This window comes from Cavia porcellus, unplaced genomic scaffold (genome assembly GCF_034190915.1).
Source record: "Cavia porcellus strain 051 isolate PalLab524CR breed Dunkin Hartley unplaced genomic scaffold, mCavPor4.1 scaffold_20, whole genome shotgun sequence".
Taxonomy (NCBI): Eukaryota; Metazoa; Chordata; class Mammalia; order Rodentia; family Caviidae; genus Cavia; species Cavia porcellus.
In genome coordinates, this window is record NW_026947503.1 from 64,657,379 (window position 1) to 64,672,379 (window position 15,001).

At 49.7% G+C, this 15,001-nt stretch overlaps 1 protein-coding gene across 3 annotated transcripts in view; it reads left to right on the forward strand.

Annotated features, from left to right (window-relative positions):
• The window catches only part of Arhgap28 (Rho GTPase activating protein 28), a 167,957-nt gene that overhangs the window by 99,622 nt on the left and 53,334 nt on the right, over positions 1 to 15,001 (forward strand). For 2 of the 3 annotated variants that reach the window (XM_003464441.4, XM_013146689.3), the window contains exons 4-5: positions 6,797 to 6,889; positions 13,669 to 13,758. In XM_003464441.4, coding sequence (XP_003464489.1) covers positions 6,797 to 6,889; positions 13,669 to 13,758 — 183 coding nt within the window. The remainder of the gene's footprint in view (positions 1 to 6,796; positions 6,890 to 13,668; positions 13,759 to 15,001) is intronic. The other variant, XM_013146688.3, reaches the window with a different exon arrangement.

Genomic DNA, 15,001 nt, shown 5'->3' on the forward strand with positions numbered 1-15,001 from the left:
TTTGGATGCAACCCTGGATAAAATAAAAAGGGCCATCCACGTTCCCCTGCAGAATGGAAAGAGAAATTGGGGAAGCTACACACAAGGGGAGTTCTATTCTGACATGAAGAAGGATGAGGGAGTCGCTGGTAGGAATGGAGATGCACCTTGAGATCATGTTTGAAGCATAAAAGTTTGTCACCTAAATGAGTCCCAGTCCAGAGGCTGTGAAACAAAAGTAAACTGACCTCTGTCCAGTGACCGTGGTGGGAGTCCTCCAAACGATATAAGGGAAAGAAACTCCCAACCTACCATGTCTGGTATGAGTTTGTGTTCGCTAAAATCAAAGATGAATTTTAGAAACAACGAAGGTTAAGAGCAGAATATATTTATTGAGAGAAAGAAATCTTCTGTCCGAGAGAGACAGAAGGGTCCCGAGCCGGTTGCCCTTGAGATCATAATGTTAAGTGAAATAAATCAGACACACAGTGTAAATATCACATGGTCTCAGCAACATCAAAATTATAAATGAAGAGCAAAATAAAAATAGGTCATAGGAAGTAGGAAGCTAGAGTGGCTGGGAATTTAACTCAGTGGTGTAAGCGCCTTCCTGGCAAGCACAAGGCTGTGTGTTTGATCCCTGGTACCAAAGGAAAAAAAATTAAGTAGGGAGCCAGGGCTTTTGAAAATGGAAAGGGGATTAAGAGATGGAGGGAAGCCGAGTGTGGTGGTGCACACATGCGATCCCAGCACTGGAGCCTGAGGCAGGAGGATCATTGTGAGTTCAAGGCCAGCCTGGGCTACAAAATGAGTTCAAGGCCAGCCTGAACTGCATAGTGAGACCTTGTCTCAAAAAAAAAAAAAAAATGAGAGAGAGAGAGAGAAAGCATTATGTAGAGCAAACGTACTAATGAAACAAAAGAACTAAAAGAGAAATTAGCCCCTGGTAAGATAAAGTGAAGGGCCCAGCATAGCAGGTTAGAAGGACTGGTCACTTTAAGGCCTTCAGTTCGGCCTGTTGGGGCAAGGGGATAGCACTTTGCATGTGAAGAAAAAGGAGAGTGTCCCACTTGGGTATGGATAGTGACGCAGTTAGACCCAATGGTAGAGAGTTTGAGTTCTGGCTGTTCCCAGTGCACACGCTTGGAGGGAACCAGCCCGCACACTGTCAGGCATGCCCTAGGGAGCAGCGCTGTCACCTCATGGGTGTGGCTGTCAGTGGGAAAAGCACACCGTGTAGCAGAGCAGGCAGAGACGTTTGGGAAGGCCACCATGGCCCCTGCGCGTGGGTTTGTCTCTGTTCGGTTTTCTGCTGGGATGGGATCTGGGCCGAAACGTGTGCTAAGTGTGTGCTGCACCCCCAGCTGCATCCCAGCCCGCCCACTGCTGGGTCCGCTTCCCTCTCAGCTTCAGAGGAGGCTCTCCCATCACCGGAGTCCTGGAAGGGTGCAGCTGGGTTGACTTCAGCCTGCTCTGGACTCACGGTGGCCCTGAGTGACGCCAGCTGGTGTACCGAGTGTGTTTCTCTCCTTTTAGCTCTGTGTGCGTCCCCCTTCGAGGGAGAGCGTGTTTTTCTGCCCAGCCTCTGAGCGCCCGGATGCGATGTGCACGGTGAGGATGCCGGTGGTGCTGGTGCTGTTAGCTTTTCCCATCGCCCTTGGACTTTCTGTGAGGGTGGTAGTAGCGCTGGGTCTCTGCTGTCCCCGGAACAGGCCAGCTCGAGGTCCCTCGCGGGATTCTGCTCCATGGCCCAGTAGGCAGGCCGGAGCCAGCAGGGCAGCAGAGTCAGTGGACGTTACCAGCAGTCCTGCCCTGCCCAGCCCAGCTTGCCTCTAGCTTCTCTGCATTTGGCCATATTTCTCCTTGGAGAAGTCTCCTTCGTCTCTGTCACGTGGCAGCAGGAGCCTTCGTGTCTAGGACTGTTTTCTGGGTGCAGTGGGCCCACAGGACACATGCGACCTGAGGGACGCCGTCCCCTCTGCCTCCCCAGTGGCTCTCACAGCATGCACTGCCTGCCCCCTCAGCCCAAAGAGGGTGCAGCTTCCACATCATGCTCCCCAATTTAGCCTACTGCCTCCCCCCGTTGGTAGGAAGCAGACCCCATTTGTAGGGAGAGGCTGGTGGGACACACAGCCCCCTGTCCTGGACACAGCCAGCCAGGAGCAGGGAACAACCAGGGCTGCAGGCTCTATGGTATCAAGGTGCTGAGCCCTCCCTGCCCCGGTCCACAGAGGAAGCAGTTGGCTTGAATGGAGAATTCCATGAGCTGCCAGGAAATCAAAACCCACTCTTTAGGGCTGTGTCAGTCTTGGGCAAGGAAGGGACCCCTCCTATGGGAGCAGAGTGGGGAGGAGGACCCGCCTCGGGCCGCTCGCATCTCCCGGTGTCATCGGGTATCACCCAGCCCTCGTGTTTCTTTTCTCTTTCATCGTTTATCCACAAGCTTCCCTTTTACCTTCTTGTAGACCAGAGAATTAACAGTAGTGACAGTTGGCAGCCGTCCCTGTCTCTGGGACATTGGAAGGGTGCGGGGCCACCTTTCCTCTGGGACTGGGTTTTCACATTGATGAGCAGCCTCACATCGGCCAACAGAGAACTGCAAGGCCCGGAGACGGTCTGTCTCCACTTGGGGCTGAGCACCCGAAGCAGCGGATGCCAGCGTGGATGGTTATAAATGGCAGCCCAGCACTCCTCGGCACACACTTGTGAGCTGGGTTCTAATACACACTGATCTGAATATCAAATACGTATTTGTGTCCTGCATTGCTCCTGTGTCAGGGGCCCCACCACGTGTTCAGAGGTTTCTTGGGACTCCTGGGACCCAGGAGGAGCCACACTGGCCTGCATCTGTCGTTGTGAGGCAGGGAGAGGACACGCAGCGAGCGGCTCGGGGACAGACAGCTCAGGCTCTGCAACTCGGGGCTGCTCCTCTGCAGCTCTGGGAGGGCACAGGAAGCCTGTCCAGCCTCAGGGTTCCTGGGTTTTGTTGGGGGCCAACTGCATGGCACCATCCACTCATTCTATAGCAGAGTTCCAACCCTGTAAGGGCAGCTGCCACTCGGCTCCTGCCACATGTTTGCAGGCTTGGGAGCAGTGACTCAGTCCTGGTAGTTGGGGATGGTGTCAGTTCCCAGGTGCCATCGGGAGCCAGCGTGCCTGTGGCTTTTGTAGAGAGCACACCCCAAACAGCCCCGGCACCCAACATCCCTCCACATAAAGAAGCATCCAGCTACCATTGCTTCTCGGCTACCTGGAAAAGGCTTTACCGGGCATCACCAGCACAAGTGTCCCACACTGCAGTCACCAGCAGCAGAGTGAGGACCGGGGATCTTGCACACCGGATATGCACGGATGAGCTAGAACCACGTTCAGTGCACAGTCAGAGCAGGAAGGAGGGCAGAAGGAGGGCATGGTAGCTCACAGCATTTGGTTGGCTGGTTTTCTGGTCCTAGGGACTGAACCAGGGTCTTCACATTGAGCTATGTCCCCAGCCTTTTATTTACTTTTTATTTTGGGATGAGGTCTTGCTCAAGCTTGCAGTCCTCCTGCCTCAGCCTCCCAGAGTGCTGGGACTATGGGTGTGCACCACCATACCTAGCTGATGATCAGCCTTTGGGTAGAACATCTGGGAAGTGGTTTTGTGCCCGCCCTTGTAGGACATTAACCCATCCACACTGTCCTTTGCACTGCCCTTCCCCGGCCCTTTGGTGTCCTCAGAGGTGTCGGGCACATCCTGTCTGCAACCCCTCCTCGGAGGGAGTCCTTCGGGTGTCAGAGGACTGTGGGGCCCACTGAAGGGCCCTGCACAGTGGCCCCTTTGCTCTTCCCCGTACCTTCCTACCCCACACTCCTCCGCACTGGCTTCCAGCCCCTCCCGGGTAAGCTGCTGCTGGTTATCGCTTCCGAAGGTGAATCTGGAGGCCAGCCGGTGCCAAACCCTCCTGCCACTTCCAGCCACACCTCTGCGCAGTGTCTGGGATGCGACAGCCGGGATGGACAGGGCGACCAGCAAAGTAAAGGACCACAGAGAGTGGTAGAAGCACAGAATCCTGGCAGCCTTTCGCCCTGGAGAGGACCCTGCAAGGAACAGCTCTGAATCCTGAATTCTCCTGCTCAAAAAACACATAGGTTTCTGTTGGTCAGTATGATAATACAAGGCCCTCAGTGTGCTTCCCTCTGAAGTGTGTGGCCACGGGGCCATTTGCTTTAGCCTGAGAAGTCTAACACTCTCTAAAGTACCTGGCTTCCCTCCTTAAAGTACCTGGCTTTCACTTTTATATGTCGGGAAGCTTTTTAGGATTTTCTTTATTGCCGAGACGTGAAGCGTCATCTGGAAGTGAAATTATCTTTCTTTCCCACCATTGTTAGCATGCAGCTTTTGCTTTCTGAAAATGAGTCCTTTCGATGCTGGAGGTCCTCTTCCCATGATTTCTCTGCATTTTCTGTGGATGGAAGTTTCCTATTTATTGAGCTGTCTGTTACAGTTCCCATGTCTTTGTTGGTTGGTTCTGCATGCTGCGAGATTCGGGCGGCATCACTGTGCAGATCCCTAATTCTAAATTTTGCCACGAAGGATTACAATTGAGCCACTGCTCGGTTTTGACTCAGCTTTTTAAATGTTAATTTCGATTTTTAATCACCTTTTCCTTCACAAGAACTCTTCTACTTTCCCTGACTCTCTCTTTCTCTCTCTCTCTCTCTCTGTTTCTGATTTATAGCTGCATAGCCTCTCTAATCTCTCTGAAATTGCTAAATCGTTACAAGCTTTCTTCTCCCCGTTATCTGTTTCCGGCAGACCGCACATCAGTACGTTTCCTTTATACAGATGTTGGTTTCTCCAGTGGCCGCTGATCCTTGAGGATTGATTTACATTCGCTCCTGGATTGAATGGATTCATTAAGGATGTGCCATCCCTGCCTGTGTATATGTTTTCCCCAAGGATTCCTTCTGGAATGGGAGGGCGGGGTTGGTGTGGATGGAGGTTAGCTAGCCACACACTAACACCCACAGGGACGGTCTCGGAGTATTTGCACGGCCGGAGCAATGCTGCAGACTCGGCAGGCAGTGTGTAAGAGCACACTTATTTCCCACAGCTCTGGAGGCCAGGACGTACAGTACGGCGAGGCTGGGCCAGTGTCTCCTGAGAGCTTCTGAGCTGCTCCGCCCCATCTTATTTTGGGATTTCTGGGGATTCCTGTGGGGGAAATGCTCCAACCCAGGCTTTTGGAGGGCCCCCCTTCCAGCCACAGCCAGAACCACACCTTCCACACCAAGAGGTGGAGCCAGGGGCTTCCCCTCGGCCTCCTGCCCCAAGGCTGATGTTTTCCTTGTGTTTATTTATTCCTCATCTGTGGCTTTTCCAGAGGCGTGCACAATCCCCGGCCTGGACAGCTACCTGGAATCTTGCCCAAGGTCTTGGCAAGAAGGTGCCTCCTGGGCCCTCCCGGTCAGGCGCAGCTCCTGCCAGCTGCCCCAGGTCTGCCTGGTCCCTGGGGAGGTGCCACTGAGTGACTGAATGATGGGCCACACCGACAGGGCCTCCTCCTCAGAGATACAGGCAGCTGTGTTGTCCTGTGCCTCTCCCTCCTGGACAGCAGTGTCCCCCTGTGCTGTCCTTAGGCCGCGGGTGCTGCAGACACTTTCCCGGGCTCCTAGAGATCTCAGATCTCTTGCAGGACAAGTGTCGATTCCCGTACCACAGCGGACCCATGCCTATGCTGTCGTGCTGCGGCATGGTAGGCAGTGTGGCCGTGCTCTGTCCCCAGCCCACTCCGGTTTGCTCCTGCTTCCTCTCAAGGGTTGTTTCCACTTAAAAATAGATGTACATGTTCTTATTAACACAATATGTAAACTTTGGAGGAAAGTTTGAAAACACAGAGAAACAAGATTTAAAAAATAGGTCTCATGACACAGTTTATGATTTCAGTAATATCCAGTGTGTTTCATTGCTCAAAAAATGGCTTCAAGCATGGCATATACTCTTTGCTTCTAGCTTTGGGAACTGTGTTTATGACAAGTGCTGCTAAGTCTTAGAGCTCACACACAGCCCACAGCTCCAGACGTGCTCCTGCGTGATGGAAGTCAGTGCTTTTCCAGACGTCAGTGAATGGGAAGGAATATTCTGTTTGGTCCTAGTTATTCATGAAGTAACCAATCTAATGTGTTTCCAATTTCCTAACTGGAAAAGTAACCGTTCCTGCTGTGAATATATAAACGCTTGCAAAATACTTTCGTAAAGGAGGTCTGGTTTTAAAATGGCATGGTTTCCAGAGGAAGTCACGTCATTGGACAGTTACAGGTGCATGTGTCTTTTAAAAAGTGGCCCAATGTAGGAAGGCAAGGGTTGTATGCCTGCCCAGCATGGATTTACCAGCCTGTCTGTCTTTCCATTCTGTTCCTTTTCACACACGAGCCAGCACTTAACAGGTACAGGGCTCCCCAACATCTCAGGCACTATGTGCAGGTTCCCAGGACACATACTGACCAGCAGATTCCACTCACTTCAACAGGAAAACACTCCACCAATATCTCAGACCTCACCCGCAGGGTCACACCAAGTCTTTCCAGTTAGACACAGCATCTTGCAGAAAAAACCATCACATTAGTAAGTTAGGGAAGAAAACGAAAGTTAGCCAGGTTAGCAGCAGTGTCTGCCTGTGAGGCTGTATCAAGGCACTAGGAGGGCCTGGAAAGCGCTCATGCCAGGGACAGGCGGCCGTGAGCCCTGAGTGCAAACTCCACGTGCTGCGTAATGGAGCACACGCTCAGGTGCACAAAGGTGTCCCTGCACTAAAGTGGCTTTTCCCTCTTTCATTAGCTGGACGCTTCTTGTGACAATCACACCGCACAGCTCGATGACACCCAGGAAGAAAAACAGCTACCGGAAGTCATCAAAACGAGCAACCCGGTGGTAAGTGATGGAAGAACTGAGGGTGGGGAAGGAAGAAGCCCTTTGTGCAGAGACAGAGTGGACAACTGGGAAATGAGCAGTGCAGTTAGGGACCCAGGGAGCTGACTGCCTTTATTTGATCCATTTTTTTTTTTTTTTGTCTTTTTCATTTTTATCGGTACCGGGGATCGAACTCACGAGTGCCTGCTTGCAAGGCAGGTGCTTATGCTGTTGAGCTAAATCCCCAGCCCCATGATCCTTCTTTTTTTTTTTTTTTTTTTTTTTTTTTTTTTTTTGAGCATAGCATTTATTAAGAGAAAGAAAGCTTTTGTCTGAGAGAGAACAGAGGGCGTCCTGAGTGGGGTGCCAAAGGCTCTGTCTTTTCTAGGGATTTTTATAGAGTAAAACCACAAAGCAAGATGGGTCTGAGGTGGGGAAAAATGGGAACTCGCAAAGCAGGTGGGCATGAGGTGGGACAGAGCTATGGTCAACCACTAAGATTAATTGCTCAAGTAAAATTGATTGAATCGGGGACAAATTGGGAAAGGTAGCAGGTGGGCATGTTTATGGAGCAGTGACCCTTCCTGTAGTGGGGACAGTGACTCCTGGTTTCTTCAGGGTGATAGAGACCTATTTAAAATATCAGTGTATTCTTGATCTTCTGTCTTGAGGTCTGGCCCATATCAGGAGGTGTCTGTCTCCTCCAAGATTGCAAGCTATCTGGGATATTCAGCTGTAAATGAGGCTAACAAGTTAATCTACAAATAACTGCATATTCTAGTCTATAAAAATACTCTTAGGAACTGAATGATTATGTTACCCTTTTAGCAGATGCAGTGTCTTTACCTTTATTTATTTATTTATTTTTACAAATTCTCTTAGGAGTGTTAGCTCTATGATGTCACAAGCCTGCTGCTCCAGCAGGCATCCTTGGATGTTCTGCTTGCCCATGCAGGGGACATCAGCCACTCTCTGTGACGGGGCTTCACCTCGGCTTCCAATCCCACATTTCCACACAGCCCTGCTCACCAGAAGCTGGGCCAGGCAGGCTGAGGACAACTTCCAGCCTCCAGCGAGGCACAGCGGGGAAGGGCTGCTCTAGTGGCCACAGTTAACCCAGCTCCTCCTGCGGCTTATCCCTCCTCGTGGCCCTGTCCTTAGCTATATTTTCTCTCCTTCCATAGAGTGTAGGTCATGTATTCTTCCACCGTCACATTTCCCTTCCTAACTTCCTCCCAGACAGAAAAAAGACCCCGGCAAATTCCAGCAGGTCCTCTCCTCCCTGCTGGGGTCACGCAGGGAGGGGCGGTCATGGATGGAACCAGCTGTTTCGTTTTCCTGGAGGAGGCGGTGGTAGAAGTCATACTCGGGATCTTCTACATTTGCTTTCATCCTTGGAGGGACTTGGGTGGATTTTAGAAAAGAACCCACATTATTCCCAGAGCCTCCCTGACCGCGGCTTGCCTGCAGGCTGCTTCTCATTCTATGCACATTTTCCTGCATCTTGCTGATACGTCCAGGCTTGAGGAGAAAAGGCCTCGGGTGACCCTTTACCTCCCCCTTTTCCCTCTTGTTGACAGAAATAATATCAAAGCTCCTCCTTTGGATACTAAACATTCCATAGACACTTAGGAAAACAAATCCTCTCTCTCTCTCTCTCTCTCTCTCTCTCTCTCTCTCTCTCTTCAGGAATACACCACAAGTTTTCCACTGTCAGGATCATGTTAGGTCTTCTCTTGCCTTTTACAGTGGGGGAAAGATTTGAACACTTTTCCAAAGAAGATGTGTGGATGTGTGGATACAATCCAAAGATTGTATAAATGAGCCAGTAGTAATGAATGACTGCAGAAATAAAGCAAAGTCCTGTGGGGCATCCCCAGCACCCCCTGTGCAGTATCTAGTAGGATGCTTGGGCTAAGCTAGCAGAACCAGGGACCAGGGCAGCTGGCACTGCAGCACCCTGGGAATGCTGGCACCAGTTGGTCCACTTTGAAAGATAGTGGACAGCCCGTTCAATTGTTAAGCAGACATGCACTGTCCCTCGGGTCCAGCATCCCACCAGTGGGAAACACACAGCCCTGCGGAGGCCATCTCCAGGGGTCTATAGCAGCGTGACTTCTAACAGCCCCAAACTGAAAGCCACCCAGATGTCCTCATGCAGATAGCTGAACAACAGGTAGGGTGTCCACACTGTGGAGCCGTCCTGGGCCCTGGTGAGGGCTCAGAGTAATTGTGCCGTGGGGAAGAAGCCAGACCAAACATTTTGATTTGTGTGAAATGACGGAAGAAGTGCACAAATTCAGGACAACAGGCTGGTGATCCTTTGGGGCTCCGGGATGGCTGAGGAGGGGAGGGAAGGACACACTCCAAAGGGCCAGGAGGACATTTTAGGAGATTAGGGGATTGCTTTTTCCTTATGGTGGCTATTATTTACCAGTGTTCCGTAGTTTCTGTGTGCTTTGTGGGCTCAAAATATTGTGGCTCACATGCAGTTAATTGCATGTGGGCTGTATCACAATAAACATGTTCAAAAGAAGCCCATGTGAAGGTTTGCAATGCCATTAATAGCCAGCGTTTTTACTTTGCAGGAAGAGAACGGCTGCTCGCATTTGCCGTGCAGCTGAGCCAGGCCCTGGCAGCCCCGTCTGCAGCCCCGGGGTCCCAGCCTACCATCGCTTTTTATTTAGATAAATGAAGACGTTGTCCTTATGTTCAGTCAATATAAATGAAATATTCAGCGGCAATGTTAGCTTATGGAAAAGGCCAAGTAATCAATCTAGTTGATTTCCAGTGTCTCCAGTGAAAATCAGAGAGCGGTGTTTGCTATTGATTCATAACTCACTGCAAAATGCCATCTGTTAAAAATGCTCACATCTGTGTTTGCTTCCCTGTGAAAGAGAATGGGGACCTTGATTTAAACAAGTAGGAGTTTGTTTTAATCACAAGAATAAGAAACTGCTGATGGGTGCGCCGAAGCCGGTAGGATCTCACAGCGAGCAAGCTTCCCCGGCCCAGCGCGGTGACCTTCCCTCCCTGGCACTTCCTGTGCACATCCCCCTGCTGGCCTTCCGGGAGCCTTGCCGGAGGGCACTTTCTAACACAGAGCCCCACTTTTCCTGCAAAATCTGCACAGTGCAGTTTCTCTTGTTTTCACAGACAGGCTGTGACCCCTTGGTGTAGAGCATCACTGTGTCTTTCTTTTTTTCTGTTAGTTGCCTTTGTGAAAAATCTTCTCAGGGATTTTTGTTTACCTTTTGCAAGAGTTTTTGAACTTTGAGTTTGGATCTGGAATTCTGACTTGCCCAGGGATCTGCCCACATTTCCTCCATACTTGCCAGCGAGCAGGGTTTTTCTATTTGAGAACTTTTCCTCAACTTCTGTGCATTTTCTTCCAGTAGGTCTTGAATTACTTTTTCTTCTCATTTCCTGTGTTCCTTCTACAACACACATTGCTGCTTTGCTTTAACTGGTGTCTACTGTTTCCTGATTTTTCTCTCACATGGTCTATTTGTGTCTTAGGTTTCTTCAATGTTATGTTCCATATCAGTTATTTTTGCCTCCCTCATGACTGTATTATCATTTAGCTTGTCTCACATTTTTTGTCAATTTCAGCAAATACAATCTCTTTTACCAAGAGCAACTTCTTCGGTCACAGTTATCTGTTGTTGTAACACTCTGTTCTGATTCAAAGCAGAACTAGGTCTTTCAGAAAGCAAATTATTTTACATTGAAGCAAAATGTTAAGTCATAAACTCATGTACTTTAGGTGTGCAATTCAATTAGTTTTAACAAAGTGTTCAATTAAGTAAACAGAGTCCACCAAAACAGAGCAAATCCACAAGCCAGAGGTTTGCCTTCGGCCTTGTCCACACACACACACGCAGGCTCCCCGCTCTCAGCGCCCACAGCCTTGCTGTGATTTCTAACACTTAGGTGGCCTTGAGCTCTCATGAAAGTGGACTTAGGAATAGAAGGTGCCCTTTCATGTCTTTCTTTCAGTCACAATCATAACTTCAGGATTCCCCGTCGCATGTCACCCTTTAACATCCAGCAGTGTCCCGGGGTATACATGCACCCTTGTTGGTGCATCGGTTCACCAGATGATGGGCGTTTGGGTGCTTCCAGATTGGGGCCGCCGTATGCACAAGGCCTTCACTAATGTTCGTGGGGTATAAGTGATATGTATTCTCACTTCACTTCTTAAATCCTTTACTTTTTAATTAAAGCATAAGATAATTTCTTAATCAGGTAACAGGTAACCATATTATCAGACTGTGTGTCATTATCTTCAGAGTAGTAACTCAGAAGACAAGGCATAAGCCAAAAAGAGTCTTAGAAAGCAGGAACAGACATTGACACTAATCTTTCTTTGCAATGAACTAAAGTAAGCAAGTAGTATAATGAAGCTAATTAGCATATATATTGGAATATTTTTAAAACAATGGAATGTGGAAAAGTATTTGAGATTCTCCCTATTTCCAATTTATCTGTCTTCTCTTTTGTCCTTTAATTATGCTTCTCATAAGAGAAACCAGCTGATATTTGAGTGTGTGTGCTAACCTATTTCACTGTACTGTGTTCTCAAATTGCATCCACTGACCTCCAAATGCTTCAGGTTTTTCTTTTCCTCTGCAGTGCAGCTCTCCACTGCGTGTAAATACGACCTTTTCCTTACTCACTCATCTGGTGAGGGAAATGTACAGTGTTTCTAGGACTTGGCTGTTACGAATTGTACTGTTGCAAACATCCAGAAGATTCAGATAATTAGCAAACAGCCACACACAACCTGCCAGCCATGCCTCTTCAACTCAGAAAGGAAGGATGATGTCACAGGTGAATCCAAAATAACAGAATTCTGTGTCTTCAAAACCTGGGGCATAAAGAAGAGCTGCAAAAATAGATTTTTATATGCATCCTGTGCAGAGGACATGAAACCTCAGTCTTCCAGGGTGTGCTCATGTGGAGAAATAACAGACACCGTGTAAATATTTGAGGCCATAAATATTTGATGTTTTGTAGTAATTTTCTACTTGCAAATATTCTGTGTGGAGAGCACACTAGCTTTTGGCATGTATGGCAATTGGAGATGCCAGGTGACCTGCCCATCTCCATCGTGAGCACTACCCGGTCCCTCCAGGTGGCAGCAGGTGGGAGGGAGAGCTCTGACCAAGAGAGTGGTCCTCCGAGTTGTTCCCCCAGACCCCAACCCCTCCCTTCATCAGCACCCAGCCACCGGAGAGGGTGACAGCCCCCCAAGACTCCTCCCAAGGAAAGGTTTACAGGAACCCACAGGCTCTGCACCTGGGGGGAGGAGTGGGGGGGTCTCAGCTGCCCAGCCCCCAGAGCACCCTGCACACCTGCACTTCACGGCTTTAACTGATTCACCTAGGAAATTATGGTGTGTTTTCTCTGCAGTTGAGTAGATGCATTTTGTTTCCCAAATTGTTGGTTTTGTGTCCCACATGTGAGCCACCTGCTCTTCATTTTATGGCGTGCGCAGCAGCACTGGTGCTGTCTCCTGCCCACCTTGGGAAATGTTTGCCATTTTATTGGGATTGAAGTTTTCCTAGAACTGTATTTCAGGACAGTCTATCTACTCACTGGAGGTTTCAGTATTGTAAATATTTCTTAATTGTTCTCTTGTGTCCCTTTCTTATCTTTGTTCATTCTTTATAGTTCAGTCTTCTCCTAGAAGTTATCTTAGGTAAAGGTTTATATCTTACCAAACCAGTTCCACTTGCTTCACACCTAGAAATGTCTGCCAGTTGTCAGCTATGGAATTCTTTGCTGGCTTCCAATGCTTTTAAAAATGTGTGCTTTGGGGGAGGGAACATGTTTTGCTGCCATTTGTAATGATTTGGGCAGAGGGGGAAGTAGATGATGGCTGGCTATCTTGAGTTAAATTTCTTGTGCAAGTTTTTTGGTTATCTTTGTTCTTGGACAAAAAGATTTTTGTTCATCTCGTAAAGGACTTCACACCATCTGTAGAAAATGGAGAAAATACAGCTGGGCAAAATGAAGGATGATAATTAATTTTTCAATGATAAATTGTCAAATGTCTCCATATATATTTAATCATGCAATAAATCTCCTTTAATAACGAAAAAGGTATTCATACCTTAATTTCAGTACAGTCATTATACATGACAACAAAAAAGGAAAAGAGAAATTCTCTTCAAAAGTCCCTTTCTAAAACCTGTTCTGTGAGTGGAAAAAGAAAACAACTTGGTACCAGGGCTGCTTGTGCACACACCCACACACACACACACCCGGCTCATAGGTCTTGCCATACGATGACCAAACAGTGTGATAAGACCACTTAGGTCTGCACCTGGCTGCATGTAATCAAAAAATAGGGGCTGTTTCCTCTGCCAGAGTCGCATAGCGCAGGGGCCTGGGCCTGTGGGGATGGACACAGCCAGGGTTGGTGTGAGGTCTCTGCCACCCTCTGCCCTTCCGACACCTCTGGCGGAAGAGTCACCTGGCGGCTGCAGGCTGCCACCCAGGGTCCTTTCTGTGCCTCTGCCCACACTCTCTAGGCTGGAAAAGCTTCTCAGTAAGATGACATTTCAACCCTGCAAACCACACTGGTCCCAGCTGCCGACAGGCCTGGAAAGCAAGGGTTTCAACACCTGGAACTAAACCGAGGTGGTGTTGAGGTGGGTGGAGTTCGTGGCGGGTCAGGGCAAGGCCAGCCACGCGTGGCAGTGTGCTCCATCTCCAGTTGCCAGAAATAGGGGGTGCACACAAACGCACTGGGGAGACCTCAGACAGGAACACACTCTTGTTTCCCCATGCAGCTGGAGGAGGCATCTCTCGACAGCTCTGCCCTGTGCAACGGGTCCCAGGAGGAGGAAAGGGGCCTCACAGAGCCCGGGCGCAGCTCTGTGGTAAGTCGCTGCGTGGGGCACGGGTGCACATGCAACTGCAGTCTGCAGTTGTCAAGGAACAACTGCTAATCGGGTGAGCAAGTAGCCTCTTAAACAAAAAAAGGCAAAGCATGAGCTGGGGTTGCACGGGAACCAGGGCGCCAGACCCCACAGTCCCCAGGGATTAGGAAGGCAGAGACTCTAGACTGGGGACTCAGGGTTTTCTTTGTCTAAATCTCTTTTTCTTCCCCTCTGGTCGCCCCAGAGAGTCCCTGCCTGCCAGTGCCTCTGAGCTGTGCTCTTGGGCAGGGCACATGAGGGACCTCGCCCGGAGACAGCATAGGGAGCTCCTCTCTGCTGGCATTGAGGGCCATAGACTTCTAGACAGAGGTGGCACTTGGGCACTGCTGGGACAGCAGTTTCTCTATCCTTTCCTGTCCTGTGACACAGGTCATCTGACTCTCACGTGCCTGGCCCACCCCCAGGAGCCCTGTTATTTGGGGGAGCAGCACTGTGAGCCCTATAAAGCCAGCTTTCTCGTGGTGCTTCTGGACTTGGGCTCTGAGTTGCTGGTTGCGTGAGCAGTATATAAAATGAGTATGATAACACGGAGGACACCCAGGGAGCAACTTCTTAGCAGCACCACATAGATGGGCGGTGGGAACCCCCGTGTCTGACTCCTGGCTCCAAACAGCGTGTGCTTTCCCCAGTAGACCACACATGGGGAGAAAATGAGCAAGTGCCTCTCCACTTAGACCTCATCTCAAACCTGTACTCATTAATGAAAACAAGTCACTCGCAGACTCTCAGGTAGTCATTGGAAACACCAGTTCCTGCGTGAGTTGGGTGTGGTGGCCACACACAGTTGTAATCCCAGCACTAGGGAGGCTGAGACAGTTGAATCAACCATGAGTTTGAGAACCGCCTGGGCTAGCAGTGAGCTGAGGAGCAGCCTGAACTGCATAGCGAGACCCTGGCTGCCTTCGCCCCATCAAAGGAGTTCCCTGGGCTGGGTTGCAAGCAGCTGTGCTGTGTTGCCCTGATGAAGGGCTTGTCTAGGATTATTTATTTTCTGCCGCAGCTGGTGGCACCCAGGCACCTGAGACCCATCCCCTTGCCTCGGCCTGAGTGCTGCCTGCCCATCTGCCTCCTCAGGGCCATCTCTGGGACCTGTGGGCTGTTAGCCAGCGCCTGGGCGTAGAATCTTTCTGCTGCTTCTTCCAGCCATGTGTGTAGAGGACTCTCAGCATCCTCTGTCACTGTC